We start from the raw sequence: 13,025 nt of genomic DNA, 5'->3' as shown, positions 1-13,025 counted from the left end.
ACCGCCCAGGCGTTGGAGGACCGGCGTGCCGTGGTGAATGAGTCGCTGCATGGAGATCAGATGGTGCTGTTCACCAAGGCCCAGGAAACGGAGGACAAGATGCTCACCTCGATGGAGCGCCAGGCAGAAGTGTTCAAGCAGCAGATGGAGCGCCAGCAGCACCAGGATGAAGTGTGGGCGCTGCGCCATGAGGAAGCGTCGGCGCAGCGCCAGGAGCGGCAGGATGAGCGACAAACTGCATTTAATAACAGTTTATTTGGTATAGTTTTTGTAAATACTGACACAGGACACACAACTTTGCACTAAGGTGTGTATGCTGCTGAGAATATCCCTACACCTGGGACAGTTTATTTTATATTGTTATTACTGTTATGACTTTATTTTATATATAATGTTTACTGACATGTACAACTGACACTTTATTTACATTTAAAATTGTTCTATTTAATGTTATGTCTTGAGAGTGCAATAAAGAAAACCGACATGGCGATTAAGCTTATTTCTCCTGACACTTTATCTTTTGTGACCTGTGTAGCATCCTATACATCACATGTAAGTGATTATTCTGATACCATCATGTTTCATCGGTTATAAACTGGCAAAGCTTTATTTGTCATTTATTTATCATCAATGTTGCAACCTTGTGGGGGAATGGCAGCGGCACATACACAAATATGATAATTTATATCATTTTAAATATTATTTGACCTAAACTTTTAATTCCCCCCCATTTCACACAACACAACATGGAGTCCATGCTCGCCGGAGCTGTATTAGATTAACATTAACATGCTTATTGTAGTTGTAAGTGCACTGCCTTGCGGCCTGTAGCAACATCCTTGATGGAGCATATGTGGAAAGGAAAGGAGTGAGCAGAGGGTTGAATTGTCGATTCTGGTTCTGTTTGCTGTGACTATCTTCCTCACCCTCTCAGACTTTCAGTTGCGTCTAAAGAGACGCGCTACCATGGAAACCAAACAATGGTGTAGCTGTATTAAAGTCCGAGTGGAAACAGTCCTGAGTAAATCTGATTTAGTCAGAAATCGGGAGAAATGCGGGAGAAATATGACCCCGGGAGGAAACCGGGAGAGGGCAATGAAATCGGGAGTCTCCCGCGAAAATCGGGAGGGTTGGCAAGTATGGTGGCGGCTCCGGATTTTTGTCGGACGCCTAATAGGCTCAGGCTCTGGCCGCATTAACGAAGTTACAAAGCTGTATAACATGAGCACAACTTCAGTCGACTCCATCTCCATCATGTCTGAGGTCGGAAGGTAAACAACAGACAGTATACGCGGGAAGTTTTTCTTCTTCTTCTTCTCTTGTTTTGTAGCGGATTGCAAACAACTTTAAGGTGCTTACCGCCACCTACTGTACTCGCCGTGAAGTGGTTTGTGGCCTGCCAGTAAAGCCAAAGCAGAAGAAGAAGAAGTGACGTCAGCGGCTCATTTGCGTAATCTTCCCTCAGGGAAAAGTACTCCGGTGTGAACGCGATCTGTACTAAGTGCCCTGGGGTTAAAAGCGCCGGGGCTCTTAGTGCCGGAACTAAGTACAGGAAAGTACTTGGTGTGAACGCGGCTATTGGCAATCAATGTTGATCTAATGCAGGAAACATATACATCTTTCAGTCAACAGAGTGTGCGTGACATATTTAGTAGCAGGATGTGCACTGAAAAATAGGGCTCCCCCGAAAGCAAATGGGTAATTCGAACACTGGCGCAGACAAATCAACTTCCGGTGATACCGAGCCCGAGGAGCGAGGACATAAAAAATAACCGAAGTGAAACGCACCCCATGAGTGACCAATCATCTTACAGCAAATCAACAGTTATGTCAATACAGTATACAGGTATACAGCCAGTGAAACATGTGCTCAACTCCATTCTACACACTTAATGTAAACATTTACTCAGGGCCGTACCTGGTCAACATGAGGCCCCACGCAAAGTTATATGATGAGGCCCTCTGTATCGCGAGCGTCGACGGGGGGTGGTCGGGGTGCTATAGTGGAGCCTCGCAGCGGCGAAACCGTGCCGCACCACACTATTTGCGCCGCATAAGTGCATAGGTGCGCAGCATTTTCGGCTCAGTTGAGGCACCCTCCGCACGATGAGGCCCCCTCCGCAAGGTGAGGCCCCACGCAGTCTGCATGATCGGCATGTAGGGAGGGACGGCCCTGCATTTACTAATCTACATAACATTTTTTTGCAGCTACTGTAATGTGATGTAATTAATTACTATAACTAGTTCATATATTCATTATTTTATTTTATATATTTTATTATTATTCATTGTTATTTGAAATATATTGTTGTCTTGAAACTTTGAAACTAATTAATAATAATATATTAGTTAATTTTTGTGTAAATAAATGTTCTTTTAAAAGACTGCTTCTATCCATTTAATAATAATATTTCAATATATTTCACAGCCCTTTTTATTTCCATCTGTTGGATAAACATTGCCTATTCATTTGAATATAACAGACTGTCAAATAAATGTTGCATTCAATAAATAAACCCCCTGAAAGTGAAACATGTGGCAATATGAGATACAATTCCCAAGATAAATGCATTTCGAATTATTATTATTATATACTAGTACGCAGTAGGCCTACGCTTATTTAGTTGAAGAAGAATACTAAACATGACATTTCCGTGGCGAAGAAAGTGGAACTCAACACATCCATGGCTGTTAGAGAGAGAAGCCAAACAAGTTCAGAATCAAATGGATGTTTTAAATGTACGAACATCACAGGTTTTATTTAAATATGTGAGAAAGTTGTCCTCCGGTGCAACAGGTGGCGACACACACCTTCAACGTTGGTTAGTAGTCCGCCATTACACTAAAGAAGAGGACGTCACTTCCGGGATGCGATACAATCCGAACCGAACACTTCCACGCTGCGACTCAGAGCTGGTATTGTTTTTAACGGCCGTCAGGAGGCCCGTTTCTATGCGTTCAGGAGAGGGGTATGTGTGTAAATTGTTAACCTGTTCGACCGACCGCCTTTAACACCGATAACATGAAGAAAAGGAGCGCGGAGAAAAGACGCCATGTGGTGGCGTGGACCAACAAGGCTGAGTGGGACCAGGTTCTGGAGTACCTGTACTCCAAGGATCCCGCTCTACAGAGGTACGCCCTGCAGCGGATCTCAGCCTGGAGAGGCCGGTACGCCAACAGCAGTCCGGTGGCGGTGGACTGCACGGCGGACCTGGTTCGGTGCCAGGTGCTGGACCGGTCGGGCCAGCTGGACGGAGACGACCTGGTCCTGCTCTATGGAGCCGCCCTGATGAGGTTCGACCATTTTTTGCATTTGAAGAAATTATTTGATTACAAGGCATACATAACAAAATAAACACTTGTTGTTACTACAAGTCCTGCATACAACATCTACATAGCAATCCAATAAAGGAAAAGAGAAGAAAGAAACAAAAACACACACATTGATAATTACTTATAAGTTTACACATAATGGATTAACTGTCACATTTTAACAATACATTATAAATGTTTTATAACTTAACCATTTTCCCATCGTTCATCAAAGATATGAACTTGGTTTCTGATTCTCATGGTTATTTTTTCCATTTCATTTTCTAGATAGTTCCATTGTGAGTTAATGAAGTTATTATCGTTTAACCGATTCCTTGTAATTTGTTTAATAATTGCTATTCTTATTTTTGTATTATTAGGTTCGTCAATTTGATCACTGAGAGACAGCAGGGGAAAACAGCCCGTCCCCTGAGGCGGCTGGCTGGGAACCTGAACATCCCAGCGTGGGTGGTCGACCTGAGGCATGACTTCACCCACAGGAAGCTTCCCACCTTGAAGTGGTGTCGAAAGGGATGCAAGGTGGTGTTGGAGTGGCTCCAGCATGAGTACTGGTCCAGGCAGCTGGGAGGAGGGCCCGGTGAGGACTGGGAGTCAGAGTCTGATGGAGAGGATGAAGAGGCTGACCTGAAAGGGGGGGAGCTCATTGCAAGGCAAAAAGAAATGGAAGCCTACAAGAATGCACGGGAGCTGCTGATATCTTATGAGAAGGAGCAGTACCAGGCTTTTGACGGGCTTCCTGAAGACAAAGAGAAGAACATGTCGCCACCCCCCTTTGCAGACATGAGCTGGTTGCTAGGTGAGATCAAGCAGTTTGCTTTGCAGTCCAGTAACCTGCTGATTGACGTGTTGCTGGAAGATGGATTTCTAGTCCCTACTGCTGAACAGCTGGAAACGTTAGGTTGTGACTCTTTTGACAGCGCTGGTCCTTTTGAGCTCAGACTCCCTCAAACCTTACTGCGCTTCTGGCTGCCCCTCGTGAAGGTGCTCAACTCCCCGTCCTTCATTCACGTGCTCCTGGAGAAGCTGTTTGTTGAACTGAAGCAGCTCGCCAAAGAGCAGAATAATAATCAAAGGGCTTTCTACATTTCTACTTGGATTTCAGAAATCATTCTCTGCAACAGCAACAAATTTGAATACCATTTTGAAACGAAGGGACAGAAGAAGACCAGAATGAAGGATAGGATCTTTGTGAACCGCATCCAGCTGAGGTGGCAGCAGCTGCTCTCGGCGTGCCTGGATGCTCCCTGTGTCAGCACGCCTCACCTGCTGCAGTTAATCCTGGACGACATGGAGCATCCTCTCCCTCTGGAGACCCGACAGAGGCTGCTCCAGCTCTGCTCCATCTACACACAAATTGGCCACTCTGAATGTGACACTTTTCTGGAGCACAAACAACAGCCCATATACACACTGGAGAGTTTGCATGAGAAGCTGCAGCAGTCGCGGCGCCACAGCCAGCGATGGCGCTCCACGTCTGACGCGGAGAGAAGGAGTGAGTCCTCCTCCGAGCACAAATGGGCGGATGCTCAGGCTGAAAAGGCTAAATTGCTCAGAGGTTCTCCATGGCAGGTGTGCAACGATAAGGTTTTGTGGAAGAACTATCCTCTTGGTAAAGTACCTGGACAGTCAGATGACCCATCATGCCTCATGGTGGAAAACTACTCAACAATGACTGTCTTTGACCAGCCGGTGGAGTTGGACAGCAGTACGACACACACTGCCTCTGCGGTCTCTGCATCAGTGAGAACAGCTGATGGTCTCCTTTGGAACCACAGTGATGTTAACAAGCTGAAATCTGGACTTCAACTTTTTTGAATTGTTGTTATGCTAGAAGTTTAGTCCCTGGCTGCTGGCATCAAGCCTTTGTTGAGTCATTTATCAGGCAAGAATGCAGAACACAGGCTTTACAGTGATTTGTTTCCTTTCTTCCACCTTTCATTGAAGTTGACTTGCACTGTTAATGAAGTAGTCAGTCCCTACAAGAGGATTTGGAGTAGATGCCTTTCAGTTGAAAACCCTGGCAGAAGGGTTATGTTGTAATTTCAAGGTGTTTATGTGAAATACATTTAAGTGCCATTTACATGGCACTTATCTTCAATAAAAGAAATTATACTGAAGGAATATGATTGTTTTTGTTTTAGTTTAAAATGTATGGAGCTGGATTGCAGCATTTTGGTTTGAAAGAATGTCTAACATGGAGAGTGCCATAAACAGACAAAACCCAAGTGTCTTCTAATCTACAATGTGAAGAGAACTATCTCTGGGTTCTGTTCATGCCTATCCAATTTCAGCAGCTAAGTATAACGGATCAACAGTTCTAGAGTTCACATGAATGGTTCAAGAGAACTACAAACACTACATGAATGATAACATTTCTATTGATATTACTTAAGGAGACGCATCCACCTGGACCACATTAAAGCAAGTAACATAAATCACACGGTATGAATAAAATGAACAATCAAACAGTATATATATGTACCTATAACATTAAATACAAGTACTTGAGTAAAAAATGTAGGTACTTAGATATTTCCACATTATGCTACTTTATACTTTTACTCCACTAGATTTATTTGTTCATATTTAGTTAATAGTTACTTTGCAGTGTTAGATTATAATAAAACATATAAATCAACTAATGCATTATCATCGTTATTATCATTATTGTACGTTAAGCTACCCAGTAATATATGAAATCATTTAAATAAACCCCACTTTTACCAAGTGCAACACTGAAGTGATGAAATCATAAATCCATCAATAATTATAATACAATAATATAAAATATATGGTGCTTAAATAGGACATTCTGCAAATTGAGTATTTTTACTTTTGGTATTTTAAGTATACTTTGATGCTTTTAATTTGGAACTTTTACTTAAGTACACATTTGATTGGAGGACTTGTATTTGTACCTGAGTATTTACACTGTAGTGTAACTTTTACTTAAGCAAATAATAAATGAGTACTTCTTCCACCACTGTTAACATGGTCTTTATTATTGACTGCGTCATATTGAAATATTTAGTTGTGCTTTTATTTTGAATGTTTTGTCCGGAAGTGTCTTGGCAGGTCGACTTGGTTGTGACAGTTGTCACTGTCACTACCCGATAGCTGTCTAACAGTTGTTAAATCCATTTCTCACTTATTCTGACAATGTACTTAACCCAATAAAAGGAGTTATTAAATAATAGTGAAGTCACGTTGTAATAACAATAACTCATCTCTCTCGTTCAGATTAATATTGTCGGTTTTTTGTTGTTTTCTTTTTCTGCTTTGCCAAACGCCACTGTGTCAACTGTCCTATTTGAGTTGCCGTATGTAGTTGTCAAATATGGCGGACCATCTCGCACATGCGCAATGCAGATCGGGTAGAGCCAGCTTGGAGCGCGCCATTGTCCGCTTCACTTCCGAGCTGTGAGCGGTGGAGCCAGCCTTCTGTAACCAGCTCCGTTTCATCGAATGACTCTGCTGCAATCATTTATTGTTGCATTTATTTCTCAAACAGAACGGTGAGTAGTCGGCTGGGGAAGTGGCCTTTTTAAGATGCTGCGTCACTCATTAGCTAACGTTAGCTGCTTCTCTTAGTTAACACCTTATGGCTTTAGTTCGCTTTAACACTTAACGAGCGGGCAGTCGCTTGTAGAATGTGTGAGGTAGATGTTAACCACCTGAATAAAATACAGCATGATGCTTTATTTAAGTTAGATTCTGTGTTTTTGTTAATTAGCATACGGCAGGTGGACTTAAGTTGGACCAACGTTAGCCGGGTACTTAAGCTAGGAGGCTCCCAGGACACTCAAGGCCTTAAGGGAAAGTTACTTTTGTGAAGATTAATGTTGCCATTCTCATTTGCATTTTTTGTCGATTGTATATTGAGGTGTATTGTGTATAGTATAGTGAGGTGTATGTGTGACAGGGTGCATTGCAGAGCATACATTGTTAAACTACGTATAGTACTAGCTTACGCCTCTGGGCCTAGCTTGAGCAACATATCAGCTAACCTTACGTTTGTAATACGATCAGCCAACACACCCTCAGCTATTGTCTGTGCCTCCAAGAAACTGCATGACTGCACCGTCTGAAGTATGCATTTAGTAGCCCAGTTAAATGTAGTATTGTGTCTGACGTTTAATGCATTCAAACTCAACACTAAGCGTGCATGTTAATCAATTCAGCAGATCCTTCTTTTAAAGATTGTCGACTAAATAATCCTCAAAGTGGATCACAGTTATTAATTAAACCACACGATTCAATGAGATTTGTCCAAAGACCACAGTGAAAATATATAGCTTCGTGCTAAGTATTTGATATGTTTGAAATTGTTATCAAATATTTACTAAACTTTGCTCCAGTCATTAAATTGATATCGACATGATACATTGCCTTGATAAACTAATCGTTTAATTGCTGAAAGTTCTCACCCTAACAGTACATTTAATTTATCCCCCCCCAGGTGAGGAACCGATAGACATCTTCTTGACAGACTCCTTGCCGTCTCACTGACAAGCCACAATGATCACCAGAAGAAGAGGACGCACCATGAACAGCACGGAGGGCCAGCTTCTGGAGGTCCAAGTGGGAGATGTGATGGAAACTGTCGAAGATCTCCCAAGTCCATCTGAAGGGTTCCCAGCTGAAGATATTGACGCCACAGGAATAGAGCTAGACGACCTATTTGGAATTGAAGACTTAAAATGGACACTTGAAAGAGACACCGTCTCCTCTCTCTTTGATATTGAGTTGGCAGATCTTGATATGTGCAGTGCCAAAGACCAGGATTCTGAAGTTGAAGCCTCAACGTCTTCGTCTCCAGAGAGATCATCATCTGACTTGAAGACTAAGAACAGGCAAAACCAGTCGAGTCGCATGATCAACAAAAACGCCATCGCTGCCAGATTGAATCGTCTCAGGAAGAAAGAGTATGTCAACAGCTTGGAGAAGAAAGTCGGCGTCCTGTCGACAGAAAACAACGTGCTCAAACAGGAGAATTCTCAGCTGACCAAGAGGGTGGAAGAGTTGGAAGACGAGACCAGGTACCTAAGAGCTGTGCTGGCCAATGAGAGCATGTTAGCCCAGCTCTTGTCCAGACTGAGCGGTGTGAATGGGATGAAATTATCTTCCTCGCTTTTCCAGGGGCCTGACTCGAACGACCACGACTACGCTTTACCGAGGAAGCGCGTGAAAGTGGAGGAGAAAGAGACATCTGGCGGTGTGTGTCTGCACGTGGACAAGAACCACGTCTCTGTGGAGTTCTGCACCAAGTGTGCCGAGAGTGCAAGCGCAACACTCAAAATGTAGGGTCAAGTACTTACCTCTGTTTTCAGATTTTGAGACTGAACTTGCTCTGTACTGAACCCCTTGAGGGTGGATGAACACTGTTGAATAAGTTAAGATTACCTAAGAACTGCTGAATGTGCATGTGTTTCTGTGTAATGATGGATTGAAAACACGTTACTGCTAAACCTTGTTGACAGTTTCTTCTAGGTATTGGTTGATCCTCCATGCGGGATGAGTGGCTTTCTGAACACCTTTACCTGCTTGGCTCCATGGTAAGGATCAGACAAGAAATGTTTTTTTCACAGGCTCGAGGCAGCGACCTCACTACTTCTGTTTGTACTTCTTGTTCCTAGTTAGTAGATTTTGAGTACTTTTTATACTCTTATGTTAACAGTTTGATATTGAAAATGATTTGATTTCAGTTAATATCTAAATAAGAGTTGAATTAAAGAATTCTTAATGTAAATGTTAAGATAAAGGTGAAGCTCCACAAAGAGTGATCTTGAATCAGCAGTCAAGTTGAAACATGCTGACACAGATAAGACTGTTATCCTTGTTGATAAGAATTGATCTCTTTGTGAATCAGCACCAGTGTACAAAAGAATGCTTTCATTTAGCGCCACCTATTTTTCTTTATGCTAAAGTGGATTCTGCTGGTGGAAGGTGACGAGGCTGGAATCGCTGCTGCCAACGTGGCCTGGTATTTTTTTTTTTAAAGGTAGTATCGGTAACAAATGGTATACGTGATCAATCCTTCACAACATCTGTACTTCATGCAGCATTTTTGTCGGCTGTACTACAACTGCTCCATTACTCAGAGTTGCTAGTAGAGGCTTAATGGTCTCATTATCATGTCCTGTTTATTGACATATTGGAATGTATTGTTTAAATATTTCCAAAGTTATCTGATTAAGTGGTGAAATGCCAGTTTTTTGTGTAACAAATGTAAATGTGTATATAACTTTGAATACCTATTGTTTGAGGCAAATGGCCTTGATGTTGGACAAATAAATCATATTTTCATTATGTTTATGAGTTACAAATATTTACTGTGTCTTGTTCTGAACTGTTGATATTAATGCATCTTTTTTTCTCTTTTTAAACAGCAAGCTCTGCCGATAGTGGTCTAACTTTTCCTGAACATTTGGGTCAAGTCTGGTAAAGGTTGTCAAAACAAATGACAGACATCATTTGATGGAAATGCAAAGCCTGCAGTATTGGGGGGGGGGGGGGGTTTAAATAATTCCGATCTGTACAACCAGTCGTAAAAAATCCCACATTTATTTTTGTTTAAAACAAGCATTTCTAGATGTCATAGTAGGAAAAGCACATGTTAAATGGAAAGGGCTATACCTGCATCAGGATATATATATTTTTTCAATTGGATTTAGCATTTCAATACAAAGATCATATTTTCCTTAATATCTGGCCATCAGCAAAACCATTGGCCTGAGTTTCAGTGAAGTTTCTGTAGACACATTTACGTAGTCGCAGCTTCCTAGGTAACCATTCTGCTTTAAAAGGCTTGGGTGTCTCATCAAACGTGGAAAAAACTGTTCACATTATTTATTTATTTTTTATGCAAGTGCTAACGCTGCTAGTATATAAAATATAAAGTTGGCTAATGCCCAGTTTCAAACATCGATCAGCTGACTCAGGGGTAAAGGTCTAAATTTGACTCTTAGGGGAAGCCCTAGAAATTGTTAATATTGATGACATACGTATGACGTAAGCTCCAGTGATCCAGCTTTGAGCTTCCCTTGGTGGAGTTCAGCCAGTTATTGGTATTGAATGCACTTGTGCTTTTTCCACTGACAAATCCAAATTGTGCTGTGAAAAAGATCTATTGAAATTAAAGAGTTGGTGGTTAGTCTGCTTAGACCTTAACAACACAGCTTCAACACGAAATCCTGGTAAACAAAAAACTGTCTCAGTCAGTCAATATTTAACTACCATAGTGGATATTGTGGTCTTTTTTTTTTTAAAGAGTGGGTCCATGGTAATATAGTTGAGAGGTTGTACTGTGCTGAAGCCTTCCAAGTTCCTTCATTCCTGTGTAGTTATGTGAAAGTCAGGATTAAAGGAAAAGTTCAGCATTTTTAGGAAATAAACGTTTTCACATTCTTATTGATAGATGGGGAAATCTTCACAACTAGTTAGCTGAGTAAAGCTATAGCTAGTTAGCTGAGTAAAGCTATAGCTAGTTAGCTAAGTAAAGCTACAGTTAGTTAGCTGAGTAAAGCTACAGCCAGTTAGCTGAGTAAAGCTACGGCCAGTTAGCTGAGTAAAGCTACGGCCAGTTAGCTGAGTATAGCTACGGCCAGTTAGCCGAGTATAGCTACGGCCAGTTAGCCGAGTATAGCTACGGCCAGTTAGCCGAGTAAAGCTACGGCCAGTTAGCCGAGTAAAGCTACGGCCAGCTAGCTGAGTTAGCATGAACACCAAATGGAATTGATCTACCAATGCCCTGTGTAAAGCTCACTAACACATTTACCTTGTTTGTTAAATCTATACAGACACTGAGGTGTAAAACCAACAATGTGTGAGGTGCTGAGACATACTGGAGCCACGTCACCATGATATTGCTATTAATTTAGGACAGAGACAATTAACTGCGACCTGGCAGAAATAATTCTACACATATAGACATTTTATTTATTGGGATAAACCTCTTGAGATGCACCATCTCGTTTTCAAGGGGGTCCCGAAATAACCCTTCATTACATGACATTTCTTGATTAAAATAATATGTTAATTGAGACTAGCCAATTAGTGATTTGCGATGCTGATTGGCAGATGTTAGACTAGATGCCAGGTTAGCTGTTCCTTATTTAATAACATTTAAAGTTCTTAAATTGGCTCCTGTGTCCAATGGAAATTATCATTCTAATGATGTGGATTTTCTTTTTTGTTGCAGAATTAAACAGCATGTTTTGGAAAGGGTTTGTGTGAGGCATTTATCAAAGGTCAGTGTATACCAACAGAAGATGGTGGTCAGCACACCCCCACTTTGTAGAAGCAGACAGGAGTAGCAGCAGTAAGCTCAGCAATGTACTGCTAAGGGCAGAAGCGAAATCTATTTGTCATCCTAAAAAAATCTACATAAGTTTAAGTGTCTGCTATATTTATTTATTTTTTCACCATCCTACTTTGCTGTCAGACAGTTCTTATTACCAGACACTACACTTTTTATCTATGCTCTTTTCAAAGCCAGCAAACCTTTTTGTTAATACTGCTGCCTCAATCAGTAAGTGTGTGTCTTTGTTTGACGTTGGTGTATTAATGGATCAGTTTGGTTTAACCAGTCAAACAATAACTGATTTATGGATCTAGGCAGCGGTAGACCATCAAGTTCCGTTTGATGTTCAGTAACTTTGAAGAGAGCTTTAATTGTGGCTCAATTTCCTCACCCTAACGGACCGTCTCCACAGCAGCGTTAAAAAAATCTTGGAGGTGGGCGTATCTGAGGCTTGGGGATTTTTTTGCGATCAACCAATCACATGAATCTCCCGCCCGCGACATACGAAGCCAAAAAGCCCGAAGTAAACTGGATATAAACTCCCCAAAACAGGCGAAAACATACCACTGTCTCTGCCACCTCCCTCCATGCCTGGCTCCTCCGGTTTATATCCCGGTAGGTCTGGTCATAAAGCACCGGGTGATTGATTCGCTACCGCTAATTTCTCCTCCATTTTTTGGAATATGAGGAAATGATCTGCGGTATGTCTTTCCCAGCATACACGCCGTTTGATTGGCTAGAGCTTGAACTGCCAGATTTGCGTACACGGGATTTGATTGGCTGCCGCTTCCACCTCAGCTTCAAAAGTTGAACATTGTTCAACTTTGAATCTTGAAAATCCTGAGAATCTCCGCTCGCCTGCCCACAATGCATTCCGGCGAAAAGTGAGGGAAAGTGACGTCACCCCATTCAAAGTGAATGGGCAGAAGCGTTTCAAGATTTTTTTAACGCTGCTGTGGAGACGGCCCGTAAGGGCCAGCTGACAGAAAGGTGATTCTGTAAAATATGATAAACAACTATTTCATATATATAATATAAAAAGCTGACTGTCTTATGACTCAAAATACAGTACAACCTCACAAAAACAGAACTAACCCTTTAAGATTAACGGAAATAAGCAAAGTAACAAAATAGAGGTAGAAAGTGATATAGTAGCCTTCTGAAGATGATTGTGTAACTTAGTTTGAATTTGTCTACGAATTAATTCAGCATTAATAAACAGCATTTCAATTCACAATGAACATGTCGCTAGGTAAAACATTAAAACTGCTTCATTTCCTAATCATGACCAGTGGCGTTTTTATATGTACAAAAGTGGTGGGGCACAAAAAACGTAGATGTCTATATATAAGCTTCTGCAGTGACGTGATGTGCAGTGAGGTTCATGGCT

At 41.6% G+C, this 13,025-nt stretch overlaps 2 protein-coding genes across 3 annotated transcripts; both read left to right on the top strand.

Annotated features, from left to right (window-relative positions):
- Positions 1–2,815: 2,815 nt before the first annotated feature.
- On the top strand, positions 2,816–5,450 carry LOC117484751 (ribosomal biogenesis protein LAS1L-like). Its single transcript, XM_034133169.1, has 2 exons — positions 2,816–3,294; positions 3,693–5,450. The coding sequence occupies exons 1-2, from the start codon at positions 3,023–3,025 to the stop codon at positions 5,146–5,148; spliced, it is 1,728 nt and encodes a 575-aa protein (XP_033989060.1). The 5' UTR covers positions 2,816–3,022; the 3' UTR covers positions 5,149–5,450.
- A 1,214-nt stretch (positions 5,451–6,664) lies between these two features.
- Positions 6,665–9,644, top strand: LOC117484752 (CREB/ATF bZIP transcription factor-like). 2 transcript variants are annotated; one of them, XM_034133170.1, is made up of 4 exons: positions 6,665–6,848; positions 7,793–8,633; positions 8,814–8,888; positions 9,261–9,644. In XM_034133170.1, exons 2-3 carry the CDS (start codon positions 7,852–7,854, stop codon positions 8,821–8,823), a joined length of 792 nt encoding a protein of 263 aa, XP_033989061.1. In that variant the 5' UTR covers positions 6,665–6,848; positions 7,793–7,851; the 3' UTR covers positions 8,824–8,888; positions 9,261–9,644. The 2 variants fall into 2 exon arrangements, with proteins under 2 accessions (XP_033989061.1, XP_033989063.1); XM_034133172.1 differs by having other exon boundaries at positions 7,793–8,888.
- Positions 9,645–13,025: the final 3,381 nt, after the last annotated feature.

Source organism: Trematomus bernacchii, unplaced genomic scaffold (assembly GCF_902827165.1).
Source record: "Trematomus bernacchii unplaced genomic scaffold, fTreBer1.1, whole genome shotgun sequence".
In the NCBI taxonomy this organism is placed as follows: domain Eukaryota; kingdom Metazoa; phylum Chordata; class Actinopteri; order Perciformes; family Nototheniidae; genus Trematomus; species Trematomus bernacchii.
Note: the sequence above shows the minus strand (reverse complement) of the source record. Positions and strands in the feature narration are given on the sequence as shown.

What these genes read in the sequence shown, in the direction of transcription:
- LOC117484751 (XM_034133169.1), top strand. Translation starts at nt 3,023, where the DNA reads ATGAAGAAAAGGAGCGCGGAGAAAAGACGCCATGTGGTGGCGTGGACC. An exon ending in TATGGAGCCGCCCTGATGAG is followed by an intron (nt 3,295 to 3,692) that starts GTTCGACCATTT and finishes TTGTATTATTAG; the next exon opens with GTTCGTCAATTTGATCACTG.
- LOC117484752 (XM_034133170.1), top strand. Translation starts at nt 7,852, where the DNA reads ATGATCACCAGAAGAAGAGGACGCACCATGAACAGCACGGAGGGCCAG.